Source organism: Semicossyphus pulcher, unplaced genomic scaffold, assembly GCF_022749685.1.
Source record: "Semicossyphus pulcher isolate SPU_LCO1_2020_fin unplaced genomic scaffold, fSemPul1.0.p SCAF_7, whole genome shotgun sequence".
NCBI lineage: Eukaryota > Metazoa > Chordata > Actinopteri > Labriformes > Labridae > Semicossyphus > Semicossyphus pulcher.
The window spans coordinates 17,125,928-17,141,943 of NW_027211748.1; the positions used below are offsets into that span (position 1 = coordinate 17,125,928).

General features: G+C 40.4%; 1 protein-coding gene across 1 annotated transcript in view; it reads right to left on the reverse strand.

The window, feature by feature from the left end:
- Positions 1 to 742: 742 nt before the first annotated feature.
- prkci (protein kinase C, iota) overlaps positions 743 to 16,016 on the reverse strand; it is a 31,485-nt gene continuing 16,211 nt past the window's right edge. The window contains exons 7-18 of the mRNA XM_069684826.1: positions 15,869 to 15,926; positions 13,990 to 14,042; positions 12,981 to 13,166; positions 10,039 to 10,136; positions 9,251 to 9,337; positions 8,869 to 9,004; positions 8,660 to 8,747; positions 6,480 to 6,605; positions 5,948 to 6,027; positions 5,542 to 5,631; positions 2,662 to 2,777; positions 743 to 2,549 (exon numbers count right to left, since the gene is read on the reverse strand). Coding sequence (XP_069540927.1) covers positions 2,462 to 2,549; positions 2,662 to 2,777; positions 5,542 to 5,631; positions 5,948 to 6,027; positions 6,480 to 6,605; positions 8,660 to 8,747; positions 8,869 to 9,004; positions 9,251 to 9,337; positions 10,039 to 10,136; positions 12,981 to 13,166; positions 13,990 to 14,042; positions 15,869 to 15,926 — 1,206 coding nt within the window. The 3' untranslated portion in view covers positions 743 to 2,461. The remainder of the gene's footprint in view (positions 2,550 to 2,661; positions 2,778 to 5,541; positions 5,632 to 5,947; positions 6,028 to 6,479; positions 6,606 to 8,659; positions 8,748 to 8,868; positions 9,005 to 9,250; positions 9,338 to 10,038; positions 10,137 to 12,980; positions 13,167 to 13,989; positions 14,043 to 15,868; positions 15,927 to 16,016) is intronic.

The following is a 16,016-nucleotide window of genomic DNA, read 5'->3' on the forward strand; positions in this document are numbered from 1 at the left end:
ATTTAAAGAATAACCGTTTTTGTAGAGGCTGACTGAATCTGTAAAACAACTCCACCACATTGCAAGTTTTTTTTTCAAACTACGAAAGGTTATTTTTTTAGCACATAATTTCACTATAATGTCAAAACGTACAACCCCATGTATTTTCCCTTTTTAAATAGTTAATGCACTCCAAATTTCCATTTGAGTTATAAGGTGTGAGGTTTGAATTCACTCACATCATTTCCATAAAAGGATTTCCTTCTTAGTGTTCGCCCGCTATGAATGGAAATGAACCACTTTCTCATGAAAAAAAAATACTGAAAGTGAGTCAATTTTCCACCAGCATAATATGATAAGCTTTTTATTCTAATATCAAATGGGTACTTTGGCAATGCAATACTGCACTTGCACATTGTTTCAGAACTTGCAAGAGACAGATGTTAATATGAAAATTGGTGAAAAATGGAGTAGCAGGAGCTATAAGTAATAGATCCCAACATTTCCCATAATGCAATTCAGTATCAGTTTTCATTAGACATTTCCTGCTTTCACATGAACTCATCTTTTAAAAGCCCTCAGTGTATACTGTGTTTTTCCCATCCAATAATCAAAGCCTGAAGTTTAACTCTGATTAACCCCGAAGACATCAGGGTCATTTATGACATCGACCTCATACATCTGTTATTATAGATTGATAAGCACTGCTCATAACAAGTACAGTGAAAGACGCACACCGACACAAGCACATATTACCACAAGGAGAGAAATAAAATGTTTATTTTACTGTCTGTGTTTCTTCTTTGCACACTAACAACAAAGGTCAGCAGAGTCCTCTGGGTGGTCAACCCCCCAAAACACAACAAATACAACAAGTAGTGTTTCCACTGGGTTCATCCAGTAACATTTTGGAATCAATGCAGTGATAAAAAAAAATTCAAAATTGAATCTGATTCACAAAAAAAAAGTAACAATGGAACAAAAGTAATGTGTAACAGATGAATGTGTTCCTCTGGTCACCATGTGTGTATCCAAGTAGAGTGGAGGTTCATGCACCATCACTTAGTGTCGATACAGTCGGGGGGGAGGAGACGCTCTACAAAGTCTTTACATGCTTTAAAGCACTTTAACTAAACACCTCATTCAGAAAACGAACCATTGTTTTTCATGTGGTAAAAATGGAGCGCAGCAGACACAGTTCACAGTTTTACAGCCACATTTTAGGCTCAAACTGCACCGCTTCCGCCGTCATGGCTTTGGACTTCTGACCGAACTCTCGTTGAAACAATCACTTAGTGTTTTGATTTACAACAAAAGACATACATGGAATGAAGAAAGTACAAAAAAAGAAAACAGACCGTATGTTTCAGAAAGGCATAGTATTAAAAATGAGCAGAAATCTGAATATATAAATTCTATGACTTAGGACAGCACATCCTCCTCATGTTCACTGTACCTTTTTATTCGTACCAGCAAGACATCGCTCAGAAAATGTTTATTTTTGGTCCTGTGTGAATGTATTTTTCATGGATGGTCTGCACAGCAACCTGTGCTCCAGCGTTCAGGTAATGTGTGCTACTCTTCCAGCCCGTTTCCCTGCATAGCGAGCTCTTTCATTCACAGTTTGGGAGTTTGACCTCATTATTAGTGTCGCCTGGATGCTGCTGCCGTTCACGTTCCTTCATTCTGGGAGAAGCAGACACCTTCTGGTTTCCAGATGTTTTGTATTCAATAAACAACAACAAAGCCTGAGCCTTTTTGGTTCTGTTCAGGCTGGACATTTCAACACTCAGAACAACATATATAATGACTGCTATGTTGTTAAATAAAAAAAAAATGAGAAAAATATATTGATTTTTATCTTTTTGTTTTTTTAAAGGCTAGTGTTATGATTCTTCTCTCCTCTACAGAAGTGATGTCGCCACAAAGCCAAATTCAAAATGACTTTATGATGATTAAGTTGTCAGTTTTTGTCCGACTGTGGCTTGAAGCTAAAAAGGCCTTGTCTAACATTTATCCTCATAGTAGATTCATATATATATACAAATAAAATATGCAATGAAAACACCCCACCGGCTGGAAGGAGGGGATGTTCAGTTCATCTGTCGGGGGCCGTGTCTCCACCCGCCCTGCCCCCCGTGTACAGCAACCTTGGAAGAACTTCGTAGCCTCGTTGGCTACCGATAAAGAGGCCCCGATGAGAAGATTGATATCAGTGCAGATTTACATGATATAAAAATAATTAAGAAAGAAGGTAGGCTTAAGGGCAAGTGGTTATAAATGGCTGAGTGTGAGTCTGGTTTTGGCAAATAAGCGTTCTACTGTGCATGTGCGGCCCTCAAACAGAAGGTTGATGTCGTCAGGTTGTCTCGTAACCATGCAGCTTGAAGACACTGAGACGCCACGTAACACGTGCATGAGAGAGAGAGTGTGTGTATGTGTGTGTGGGATGTGTGTGTGTGAGCGCAGGAGCTGCGTCCCCTCACACACACTCCTCGGCTGACATCAGGAGTGGGTTTATGTACTCGAAGCCTTCAAACTCAGACTGGTCGATCTTCTTCACCACATCACTACAATGAACAGAATATTGGTCACTTTTAAGAGCCATAAATTCATTGAAAATATAAATTATATATTTATTATAATAGGATTAAAAGTAAGACAATAAGATGGAAAACTCACTCATCATCAGGCGTGAGCTGGATGGGCTCGTTGGTGAACTGGGCGTCAAAGTTATCCAGCCCGAATTCCCCTGAGATGTTGGGCTTGAAAGGAGGGACCACCTGCTTCTGCTCCAGCTGGAATAACAGAACACGAATCAGACACAACAACACTACGAGTCTTTACTGACATTTAAAAACACACAGGATCACTCTTAGCATTTAAACTGAAGAGTAATGCTAACCGGCAACCGATTGCTGGTCACAGCTTCTCGAAAGTTTGGATTTGTTGTCAGAGGTGTTGCAGAGACATCATTATCTGTTTTTGTTCAACCAACAAAATTCTGTCTGTTTATCATTAAAGTGAAGCTACATCAGGCCAACGTTGTTGTTGTCGTGTTGTTCTAATGTTCTAATATTCATTAGCAATGCAATTGTTGTGCCTACACAGATTATAAATGAATTAAAACTAGCACATCATTAGCTAAATAAGCTATATACTTCTACGCACTCATAGAGTACTTTGAACCCTTTTCTGTTCTTTTACCCAAAAATAAGAAAATTGCTTTATTTGTGTTTTTCTGAGACAAAAAAACAAAAAGCAACAGGGTTTGGTTACATGCCTATTTTCTGATATTCCCTTCATTCATTAAAATCAATGGAATATCCTTGATTGTGGACCTTACACAAGCTGTGATGGTAATTTTTCCCTTTGAGAAATTATATTAATTGAGAAAAAAATCAAGTTATTTGATAAAGGAAATAACTGCAAGTTGCACACTTGGAGTTTTGATGTGAGATTTACCAGAAAGAACACTTAAATCCAAACGTAAACGTCTCTTTTGCCTCCATACATAAACAACAGCTGAGTGACCAACAGCATCTGCTCTGAGAAATCTTGAGTATTAAAAAACTGTGACTAAAACCTTTGTGACACTTGAAAACATACCTCACCCTGTAGAGGTAACTCTCTGAGCCTCTTCTGTCTCTCAACTGTAACACTACTCATCTACATGCCAATAACTGCTCCCCCTGCAGGCCAGTGGGTGCGCTGCACGGCAAACTTTCAGCTTACTGTGAGCCGGAGGGAGAGGGAGAGGGAGGGATGTAAGCTGATCCCTCCAGACACTCTGACCAACTGCTGGGTCCCTGCTCCAGACCAAACAGGGAAAAAGAGGTCATGGAGATCCCTGGCGAGCTGCCCTGTCTGTCTGTCTGTCTGCCTGTCATGTTATCCAGCAGTGCATGTCTGCACATTTGTTAAGGTCACGCTGCCTGTCTGTCTGTCTGTCTGTCTTCCAAAGGAGAAACATGTCTGACCATTTACACGTGTACGAACTTTTGTCAACCTCTTTATATAAGGCGGTTTTAATTTGGAACTGAACCAAAAAGCTACTCATAATTTAAAAAGATGGAGGACACTACTACATATACCTTTTCCCCTCGGTTTGAATGATACTAAATCATCAAGATGGTAAATTTTATGTATAAAAATGTTCACACGCACTCCTCTAATGCCTAACAAAATATCTTCCAGACAGCTCGTAGTCTTTTAAATAAAATAAAAAACAGATTCATGGATAAGGAAAATAATATTTAGCTGCGTATCTACACATACTCGTCATTCAAGCCTCACAGGCTGATTGAGACATGTGTTGACAGCTTATCACAAGAGAGAAATCTTTAAGACATTAGTGTCATTTTACGGTTCTGGCATTCCCACAAGAGGAAGTGTCCTTGACTCTTGAATTACAACTTTTACTCATCGCTGAAACTGAGAACAGGAAGCTTCATAAATAACTGAATATTTTTAGTCTTAGTTGAACTTTCAGTGGGAGTCATTTTAGTAATACTGTGGTGCTTCATAAAGCAACCAGGCATCAGTGTGTGAGAGCTGAAACTTAAAAGGAGGAGACATATGTCGGCCGCATGAAGGAGCTGTGCTGTGACGTAATCTGCCTTGAAATACGACCTTTGAAGGACGAAGCCCCTGAATTGGGACACAGATTAAATGTATACATTCAGTTAGTTTTGAACTTTCTTGCGTGCTAAAATAAATTTCAGCACTTTATTCTCGTATGCAACTCTGTGATTTGAAAAGGTCAACCAGAGAAAACTGTTGTTTTCCCCCGAGGCTACAACATTCAGCTCCCTCCATGTACTCTTCTTTCTACTCAGGCTGCATGCTGGTAACCATAGTAAGAAAATTGACAGTTTGATTATTTACCTTCTGTGTCATTCACTTTTAGGCTCATTCTAACTTATAAAAATAATCTTGCACCACCATATATTTTAATACACTGATATTTGAAGAGATTACAAGTTATTGGACCATGAAAATCCCACATTGTTTGAACCCTATTCCGGCTTAAATTGTATTTTATCATCTTGTATCTATTTCTTCCTATGGGCCAAATGCTCCTTCAGGAAGTTGCAAGTGAAGTGAAAATGAAAAGACATCTCTGTCTGACAAATTAAAAGAAAATAAACTATACACCATCAGCAGTTCTTGCCCTTTCTATTCCCTACTTGGTCTGTCCATTTCTGCCGTTGTCAGTCTCCTGCCTGTCCGGTATATTTCTACCTGTCTGTCCGTAATCTCATGATCCCATCGCTAATAACCGTCTGCTCTGACAGAGCCTCTGCACCCACAGGGCAGCACAGAGAGGATGACACTGCTGCACTTAAATTTGACCTTCTGCTATCTAAGCAGCTTTCTGTTTTTCCTTCTCTGCAGAATCAATATATGGATTGATTTTGACCTATTTGGCACGGCATGCAATGACTCCCATCATTTCAGAGTGTGATGGAAATTGAGATGAACGAGGCAACTCAAGAAGCAAGACAGACAGAGAGAGAGAGAGGCTCAGAAACATGGAGAGAATACAAGTGAGTGACTCACAAGGTCCCAGTCGACATTTCGGAAGAACGGATGGCCCATGATGTCAGCAAAGCCAGTCTGAGGATGGCAGCCTAGACGCTCCTTGGGATCCTGTGGGAGTGAGGGTGAGAGGAGGGTGAGAGACAGCGAGAAATGGTGGTGCAAGATACGAGACAGGAAGTCAGACGGCGGGGGAGAAAGGTGGAGAAGGTGAGAGAGGAGAGAATTTGCAAGAAAGGTGAAAAAGAGGAGAGGGGTTGTGTTGAGAGGAGAAGTAAGAAATATTATGGATAGGTGAAAAGGTGAATGCAAAGACAGTGAGCGATGGCAGTTGACTCTAACAGAAGCCATAATAATGTCACTCTCAGGGGCCAGCAGCAGCCAGCACTGTGAAAGATTGATCCAGACCCGTCTGACCCTTTCTTACCTTGTTGAGGAATCCCTTGAGGACGCTGGCAGCTTTGACTGACAACGAGCGGGGGATCCTGATCTGTTTTTCCAATATTACTGCAGGAGGTGAGAGAAAAAGGGGGGGAGGAGAGGGTGAGACAGACAGCCTACTGAGGCTAAAATGACAACATGATGGTAGTGCAGTTATGAGTGCAATGCTATCGGGTATACTGATGTTGAACATACATAGAGAAGCCTTTCAGTTCACGTGTCAATCGCCTTTTCATCACATTCTACTGTTATATGACTTTGTCTGTCGAGCGGCAACATTTTAAGTCCCATCAATCTAACACATTCCTGAAACCCTGACACGTCCTTAAGCTGTGTTTACGATGAATTTACAGACAAAAACACATGCATTCACACGTCCCTGCAGCAGATGGCATGTGCCTGGTACTGGGAGGCGGCCATTATAAAGGTGTCAATATAAAGGTGTTGCATGCTTCCACTGAGCTGGTTTTCCCTCCAGTTATAGACCTGAGTTGTGTGTGTATATGTGTGTGTGTTACCTTGGAAGAGGTAGTCTTCTGTGTTCTGGTCTGGGTTGTCGGAGCTTCCAACAATATCAAAGGGCGACCGGCCCGCCATCATTTCAAACATCAGCACGCCCAACGCCCACCAGTCCACACTGAACCCTGGAGACACACACGGCATGTTAATAATCATATGTCTGGGAGTAACACTGGGAGGCACTGATGGAGGATATAAGGAGCTTTTACAAATAATAATGAACATACATTATAAACAGAGAAAAAATAACATGTTATTTTGAGCCCTGACATGGCTTTACTAGTACATTAAAGTGATCTGAATCCTTAAACACATTCTTAAACATGCATCAATGTCTTTGTGCACATGTACACACTCATACACACACTCACATACAACCCCCTTCTTAGACCCCCCTTTCCCTATTAATATTCATTCATCTATTTTTGATTATCCATCTTTCTTCCAATTTGTACATTTGTTTTGTTCTAAATATAACACCTGATACTTCAAGCGGAAAGGCGGCTTTCAATTTAAGTTTAATTCTGTTAATTATCTAGAGACCACATAGATATGCATATATGCATACAGCAGGCTAAATTGTGAATATGATTCTATAAAATGCTTAATGAAATAAAAACTGTGTTCAACAAATCATATCCTGATAAACAGACATAGACACAAAGACAGAGGAAGGATGCTTTAAAAAGCAGCACAAAAAGAATGACAGCTCCAAAGCTTCCTTTCGATGTCATCATTAGAGCAACCAAAACAAGGTATGCATGAACCTTTACAGCAATGATGTTTTAAAAATTCCCATTAACTCGTACATTTTAAATGACTCCTTTAAAATTGAACCAAGCATACCCGGTTTTTAGCGTTACTATAGCAACTACTCCCACCATCATGCCAGTGTTTTTGCATGCTTTCACCCTTTGACTACAAATACAATTTTGACTGCTGACGACTTTTCTCTGCAAACCATCAAGGCTTAACTGCATCGTATAAATAAATATTAGGGACCAAAAATGTTAATACATGTACAGTATCTACATATACAAGTAAAAGGGTGTAAATAAGTTATATATTTATTTAATTATTATTATTGTTATTTTTTTATTATTACTTTTACTTCATGTTGTTGCTGATACTATCTTACTATTATTTTTGTATATATTTGTATATACTATTTATCACTGTTTTCTGAACTGTTGTAACAAGGTAATTTCTAGAGACTAGACTATCTTATCTTAATAAATTCACAACCAGTAACAAATCCCTCGTCATAACTATTAAAGTTGACCTAAAATGATTGCAACATACCTAAGATAAGTTTCTAATCAGAAACAGAAATGCTTCACATTTTAATGACGTCTAATTAAAGTTCAAAACCCGCACCTACAGCCTGAAAATGAGACGAGCACCACAACATGATAAAAAAAAACAGTGTGAGAAGAAACAAAAGGTTTACATAAGAAATCCTTCAGTGTCCTAGCAACAAGGAACCAGATCCAAAATGTAACTTCATCACTATCAGAACACAAAACAAACAGCAGATCTACAAACGCTTCATTTTTTAAGGTTTCTTTCATTCACTGTAAAATACACACAAGAGGCTTTTTAACTTCTTGTGTTTTTGTTGTACTCTAAATAAGAAGTCTCCAACTCACAATCATTCTCACCGAATGTGCAGGCAGGGCCCATGACGAAGCAGTATTATATGTGTGATTAAATCATGTGTTATGTTATTATGTCAGATGAATTAAATGTCTTCAGGATTTGTCAGGAAAATTAAGCAGTGAAAAGAATCACACAGGGTTTTATGTCAGGGAAATTGCACATAAATGTAAAGTAATTTGGATGCCGAAGCAATATTTATACATATATATACTTCTATATACATATTTTTTAATTATTATTTATTGCAGTAGCTACTTTGAATTGTAATTACATGATAAAACAGGTGTTATAAATACATTTTGTGATGGCTTTGCGCCCCCCTAAATCTTATTTTTCAACTAATTTAATCAAAGAAAAGGTGGTTTAAATTATACAGATAACCCAGGTGCTGTATCAGAGTAGCATTCACAATCAGGACTGAGAGCAGCACCGCAGACATTATTGAATACTGCTTCATAAACTGCATCATGGCAAAGAAAATGTCAGCATTTCTGCTACGTGCTTGTGTTTTAATTCTCACCGTAATCCTCTCCTCTGAGTATTTCGGGGGCGATGTAATTGGGGGTACCACAGAAAGTGCTCGTTGTGTCGCCTGGTCTCAAGCCCTCCTGTAAAGCAAAAAAACACATCACAGAAAGCTGTAAACCGACACGTATGCAGCTCTGCAGGTGCTTTGTGGTATCATGAGCTTCTCAGTGTGCATCGTACACATTAAACCGTAAACCACACCTTGCACATGCCGTAGTCTGTAAGTTTGATGTGACCCTCGGAGTCCAGCAGCACGTTGTCCAGCTTCAGATCTCTGTAGATGATCCCCCGCTCATGGAGGTAGTTGAGCGCCAGACTGATTTCTGCTGAGTAGAATCTGAAGAAGAGATTAATTTGTATTCAAGTAAAGACACATGACTACAAAAAAACACTACATCATATTGGTTTGATTCATTGGCATTCGCAAAATGCTTCACTGGGAATAAGGTCTAATTTAGAATATCCAAACAGAATATACAGTTAAAATGACCGTGATCGATATCATATTATTGCCATATACAGAATAAAAGTGGAAAATGATTGTGCATGTAAACCCTTTCAGTGGAACAGAGAGTGACTCTACCTGGCGTGTTCTTCTGGGAGTTTTCTTTGCCTCTGCATGTGGAACATGAGATCTCCACCGTTCACATATTCAATAACAAAGAACAGTCTGTAAAGAGAAACAAATGTTACGTTTTCTTAAGTTGAATACATAAAACAATGCTGTTTTCCACTGCCAGTCAAAGCTGGTGTTCTCTGTAATCGATAGAAGCAATAATATTTGAAATTGGCGTCATAGCTGTGGAGAAAGTTGTACAAACAGCTCGTGGTTTCGCCCATTCTACATTCCTACAACACCCAGCATGCATTGCGCCCCTCCCTCTGAAAGGAACGGAGTGAAATACTAGTAATACTAATAATACTTTCTCAGGCAATGGCTCAGAGCGGTACAGAATCTGAAATACGACGACAATATATCGATAGATCGTCTAAAAAATCTTCAGGTCTACTTTTCAAACCTGATGATTTTGAACGAGACATGACATCGGAGGCGGGCATCCTAGATTGAGGAAGTGTAGTTTAGCGAGCCCCCTGGCCTCCGCCAGATGACGAGTTTTAAGTCGTCTGGCGGAGGTTTTCCACGTTTTTTTTCCTACCATAATGGCATTAGCTCCCCGTAACAGCATGACAGGACTAAGGTTGAAAAACAGCAAACTGGCCCTTTAAGAAGACCCCAATACACATTTTGTAAATCAGCTTCTTGTCAATTATTTTAAAAGACATCACAACAGGATCATTATTGTAAACTCTTTGAGGACTTTCCCAGGCCCTGTAGAGACCGTGGGACATGTACAGGGAAGATGCTCTCACCTGCTTTCTGTCTGAAAACAGGAGTGGAGTCCGACCAGGAAGGGGTGATTAGAGGCCTGCTCAAAAACGTGCTTTTCTGTTTGGACCCAATCAATGTCCTGGAAGAGAAACACACAAGAACACACCCAAAAGTACATCAGAGATCATTCTTTCATGGTACCCTTGAACTTAGAAAAGCTGAATAAGCATGGTACTTTATCGACCATCCTGTACATATTAAGCCGCTGCTTGGTGGCAAGCCGCAGAAGAAAAGGGCTGAGCCGGTGGAAGCAGAAGCGGGTCTCTATCGATGGCTCGGTGATAATATGTCTGGACACGGATGCTGCTCACGCTGACAGGGCAGGGACAGCAGAACACTTCACCATTGATCGAGAGCCGCTTGTCAATTTGTCAATCACGCTAAGTGCGTCTAATCAAGGCTAACTACTCCCATCGCCTGTGGCTGTGCTGCTACATGTGTACGTCAGGATCAATTTTTGATGACATGATGGTTTATCTGCACCTTCTTAGAGAGACTGATGGCTTGGAAGAGGTCTGTCAACTTAACTCAAAGTGTTTTAGACGAGGTAAACAAGATGGATGTTCAATGGCCTGAGACACTTGTTCGTTACGCTATAAATAACAGCTTCCATTGACTGAGCTAATCGTATTAATTATACATGGCTGACAGGAGACTGATGACTGCACTATTAACTAACCTTCTCACATCTCGATAGAAGGAGGTGTTGTGTGGTTGTCAGTATGAACTGACTTAGAGGGGCAAAGTGTACATATGTGAATGTGATAAAAAATAGCACGTTGGTATTGATCGTTCTGATACGGTAAGTCATTAACAACAAGCTTGTGGCTCACCTGCTGTTCTAAAATGCCAGTTGAGTTTTTGGGTTTGCTTTATAAACGTACTGCTGATGAAGGCAGTCAACAGAGCACACGTATAGAGGGAGAGAGAGAGACAGAAAGAGGCAGAGCAAGCTGCTGTGTGCAGAGGAGTAGGTGTGTGTGTGGGGAAAAGAACTGCAAGCAAGGTAAGCAGATTACAGAAGTGTGTGAATAAAGACTTAAAAAGGGTGAAAAGGAGAAAAAAGTTCAACGAAAATGGTGAAATAAGAAATAACATACTAGAAGAAGGGTAATGCAAACTGAGTAAGTCTACCTGTAAGGCAATGCTTTACATAAAATGATGCAATAACTTAGATTAATAATCACAAAGCACAGGAAATAAGTTTTTTTTAATTGCTTGACAGCCCTGAAAAATTCAAAGACTTGTTCATGGTATTATTTCTTGTTTTGGAGATGATATATTCTTACAAGGGATTGAGTTTGATAGCTATTTTAATCGAATGCATTTGAGCGCCTTGTTGAATTGATTCAATAATCAGAGACTCTACTGTGCTGAGCGCATGTATGGCTTTCACCGCTGTGAGCTGCCTTTGCTCCTCAGTGGATAGATGAGAAGTTATAGAAATTATAAAGTAAATAAATGGCTGAAGGTGAACTCATTATTTCACTGCTGCGTAGTCTGCTGTCAACACTGAAAGAAGGCTAAGGCTGAGGACTCGTCCCTCTCCAGTAATTAAAACTGACAAAAGTTCTTTCAACACGATGGACGGCAGGTAAATATTTAAGCATGGCACTTGTGAGTAAGTGGTAAATGTTCCTGAGTACTGTACTTAAGTACATTTCTTAAGAGTATCTGTACTTTACTTGAGTATTATTTTAGGGGGGAAACGTTTTACTTTTACTCCACTACATCTGAAAGACATATATCGCACTTTTGACTCAACTACATTTCTATGAATGTTCTTGTTACTCGATACTTTTGCTCTGAAGTCAGCTGATGAATTTTCTTTTCTAAAATCCAGACGACAATGTTTGTGTAGTTCTGCGTGTGGTTTGTCCAAGTGGTGTTGCTGTACCTGTGCCTCGCACGTCTCCATGGTTGAACGTAGAGCAAACGCTGAGCAAACGTCACTCGATCAGATCAGGCAGTTCATTCAGTGATGCTAATGATGGCTACGGCAGAGAAGGCTGACGATTCTCCACCTGAGCACCCATGGCCATGTCTTCAGCCCAATGAAGCATGATCTGTATCGTTTTAAATGTTCGCTCTGTTCATCGCGCACAAACTTCGTCAAGGCCTACAAAAATTTGCCATCCAACCTGAGAAAACATGTCGAGGTATGTAGCTAAACATTTGTTTTATTCCAGATGAATATTTTAAATGAAGTTGTGTGTGCTTGTAGTAACTTATTTTTGGAGCTGCAAATCTGTAGCATGTGAGTTTAAAAATGTAAATGTTTTCTAAATAAACATAACGTAGCAGAATGTACTCTCATGTTTTCTGACTGAAGTCATGTGTTGTAGAATACAACAATGTTTTGAGATTTTTTTTAAAAGTACTTTCAGAAGCAGGTACACCAGTACTTTAACTCAAGTACTAATTTGACTGAGCAACTTTCACTTGTACTTGAGTAATATTTGAACAGGAGTATCTATACTTTGACAAGTAATGAAGTTGTTTACTTTGTCCACCCCTGTATAAATATCATATTTAAACGTCATTTTGTTGACTCTTGTACATCTACACTTTGGATCAGTTGAGTCATAATAAATCCATGGTTCAGGTTAAGGCGGTCTGCCATGTTCAGTCAGTCTTGTTAACAATTTGTTAGAGTTTGTTTTATATACCTCACCAGTTTTTGTTTCTTTGTCGACGCCTGCAGTGTCAGAGAGAGGCAAAAGAGACAATCTAAGCGAGATCATGAATGACAGGTTTGAGGCCGCCGTTTCATATTACTGGTTGCAAAATAAAACCGTCAACCGGAGCCAAGCCCTGATTTTAACTCCATGAAAATCAACTATATAATGTCCCTCAAATCCCAACTGCACACAAAGACTGACCTACAGGCGCCATTTTAACTTCTATATATCAACATGTATACCTCGTCGTCATTGACCAGCTCCTTCTTCACCACCTTCATGGCGTAGATGCGCTCCGTCTTCTTCAGCTGCACCAGCAGCACCTTGGCGTAGCTGCCTCTGCCGATCACCCTCAGAAGGTCAAAGTCTGCCAAGCCCAGGCTGGAAGGCGATTTCCCCGCGTCTCTACTGATCCCCGGCTGGGGGATCTTTAACACAGATTGAGAGAAGAAGATCTCATGTGACCAACAAGTCATCAACCTTTTGTGACTTCCTTTGGGCGATTTGTAAATGAACGTTTATACAGTAAATCTTAGTAAGAACTTCCTTGTGTGTATTAAATATAAACATACAGCCTCCATTAGATTCGATGGAGCACTGGCTTCTTCTAGATAAACCGTTCACCATTTTCTCACCTATCTTCCTCTCTTCCCTCCTCTTCTGTAATCACATCTGTAGTGAACCTTTTACATTACCTATCCATCTAACCTCCCTTCACATGACAACCCCATCCCCAGAGTCCGACATGGACCCGTAGATAAGATCATTTAGCTCGACCCTCTTTTATCTCCGTCCATCTGTATCCAACTCGATCCATTTCTTTCCCATCTTCAGCTCTCCTGCTTGGTCCAACAAACCCCCACCCCCCACCCGTCCTCCAGCCTCAAACTACATCCCTGGTCATTAATCAGCCTCTGGTGTTAAGAGCTGTGATAAAAGGTTACTTTATTAGCTCCACCAAAGGAAATCAATACCCACACAGCGCTGCTCGGGTGCCTACGTCTGCATGTGCCCTATATCACACATGCACAGCAGGTGGAAGAAGAGGAAGAAAAATCACCCAAATGTTCGCAACGGCAGAAACTCTCTGCTAATTACAGATAATCTTATTCTTCTCCCACCTGCACTAACTCCCCTGATTTCACCCTCTAAATCTACATGAACACACACTCCTCAATCTCGACCACAATGACAGATTGACAGACTATGAGTCACACATCAACGGCATTTGAAAAGATTTCTCTCTCTCACCTCTTTCTCTATTCCATCGAAAGGCAAGTTTTCTCTGGGGTCTTTATGTGGGCCTGAGAGAGAGGAGAAAGTGACAGACAGACAGAAGGAGAGGGGGAGGCAGGAGAGGGAAAAATAGGAGAGAAGAGGGAGAAAAAGTAGGTGAGAGACAGTCACACGCTTTGTTCACAGCCGCGCGGTGCCAGAGACATTTCCCTCTGCTTCATTAGAAAAGAAAATACTCTGTTTTAAACAACCTTGTTTAACAGTACAACATTAATGTAGCTTTATTTTGTACATACGGCATTCTCATATCATCTATGACCATTGAATTTATAGCATAGATTCATTTCAAGCCCTAAACAAAGACGTCTGCATCCACGAAAGTTTCCATGAAATTGCCTGCAAATATATTGAGTAGAAGGAGTTTCAACAGTCTCACTAACAATAGCATCAACGCTCCTAAGCTCTCTCATTCCAGTCAGCCTCTAAACCACCTGACTGGACTTAAGTCTGATGCTGTAGGTAAACCCCAAATGCAGCTTTTAGTCCGGGTGGCTGCTGACGTCCTTATGCCAACAAGGCCCTGAGCTTTGTGTATTTATTCTCTATATAAAGTCTGAGGATATTCATGATTTCCCATCTTCTCTTCTCCCAACAAAAACATAACTAGTTCCAGTTTGAGGAACATTTTTGCTGTCACCCAGTTGCTGAAAATGGAGACGGGAAACATGGGTAGAAAGATGTGAATGACGTGCATCCGAGGCCTTGATGTAGCATGCTTCTTCACCACTTGACTACCAGGAAGCCCCTTCATTAGCCTTTTCCCAGTCTTCTCCCAGCAGTGATTATGTTCTTTAAAGTTCATAAAGGATAATTTAATTTATCACTCTCTATAATGTTACAAATGTGACAGTTTTGACATTCTTTAAATTGCGGTTCTGCCACAGTGCTGAACGAAGCTCTGCCGGCATGACGCCACCCCAGTGTGTGTTTTTACATTGCGTTTCGGCGTTGCGCAAAAGGCTAAACAAACAGCGCGTGCTTCACATACATGGCGCTGTTCTGCCCTGCCGGCTCCGCTGTTTACACTGACACTGTTCCGCCTCTGTTACTACCTCCAATGCCACCTCTGATGCGGAACGACATTGCCCCACCATTCCGCCTCCGTGCGTTTTACAAAGAAATAATCCCGCCTTAAACCGAGTGTAAAAGGGGCAATAGATTGAAAGAGCCCTTGTCTTGACAACATTTCACTCAGATTGTAATGTGTGGCTGGCTTTCAACATACCTTGGATCTCCAGCTCTGACAAGTTAAATTTAAATTTAATTTAATTAGCAAAATAACGATACGTAGCTACACCTGGCTTCTCCTCCGATACCCCGTTTTGTCATAGCACTACCCAGCAAATTAACAGAATTGGGTCCTTAGACCGTCGACAGCTGTGTTTTTCAGTCAGTCATTGGTAGAAATATTCTCAAAATAAAGAAATTCAGTTTGAGATGTTGAAAAAGTATATAATAATTTATGTTTGTGACCAGTTTATTAAGATATAAATCTTCTAAAAGAACAAAGTGTATTTGGAGTCGTGCCTTACACATGCTGGGAAAGTCAAGTGATTTGTTGACAGTATCAATAATAAAACATTTTATAAAATAAAGCTCAGAAGCTGCAGGCAAAGAGTCAGCTTAAGCCTTCACGTCAATAAGATTAGACTCTACAGTGAGAGGCTGTAAAACACAAGATCCTCAACACCCTTCGCTAATATCTTATTAATGTAATCAATCAAATGAAGCCTGCAGTTTGGTGAACAGCTTATAGAACTTTTATAAGCTTCTTTAACCTAAAAACCATTTATGAACACTTTGAAGTGTGTGTAAATGTGTGTGTGTGTGTTACCTGGCTGTTCAGTGGCACCATCTAATGGACTCGATGGTGGGCCGGGCATCATTGGTTCCTACACAACAACAACCGTCATTAAGTGTCATCAGCACAGGCACAGGATGCTGTCTTAAAGCGTGACTCATTCATGGTGATGATCCACTTC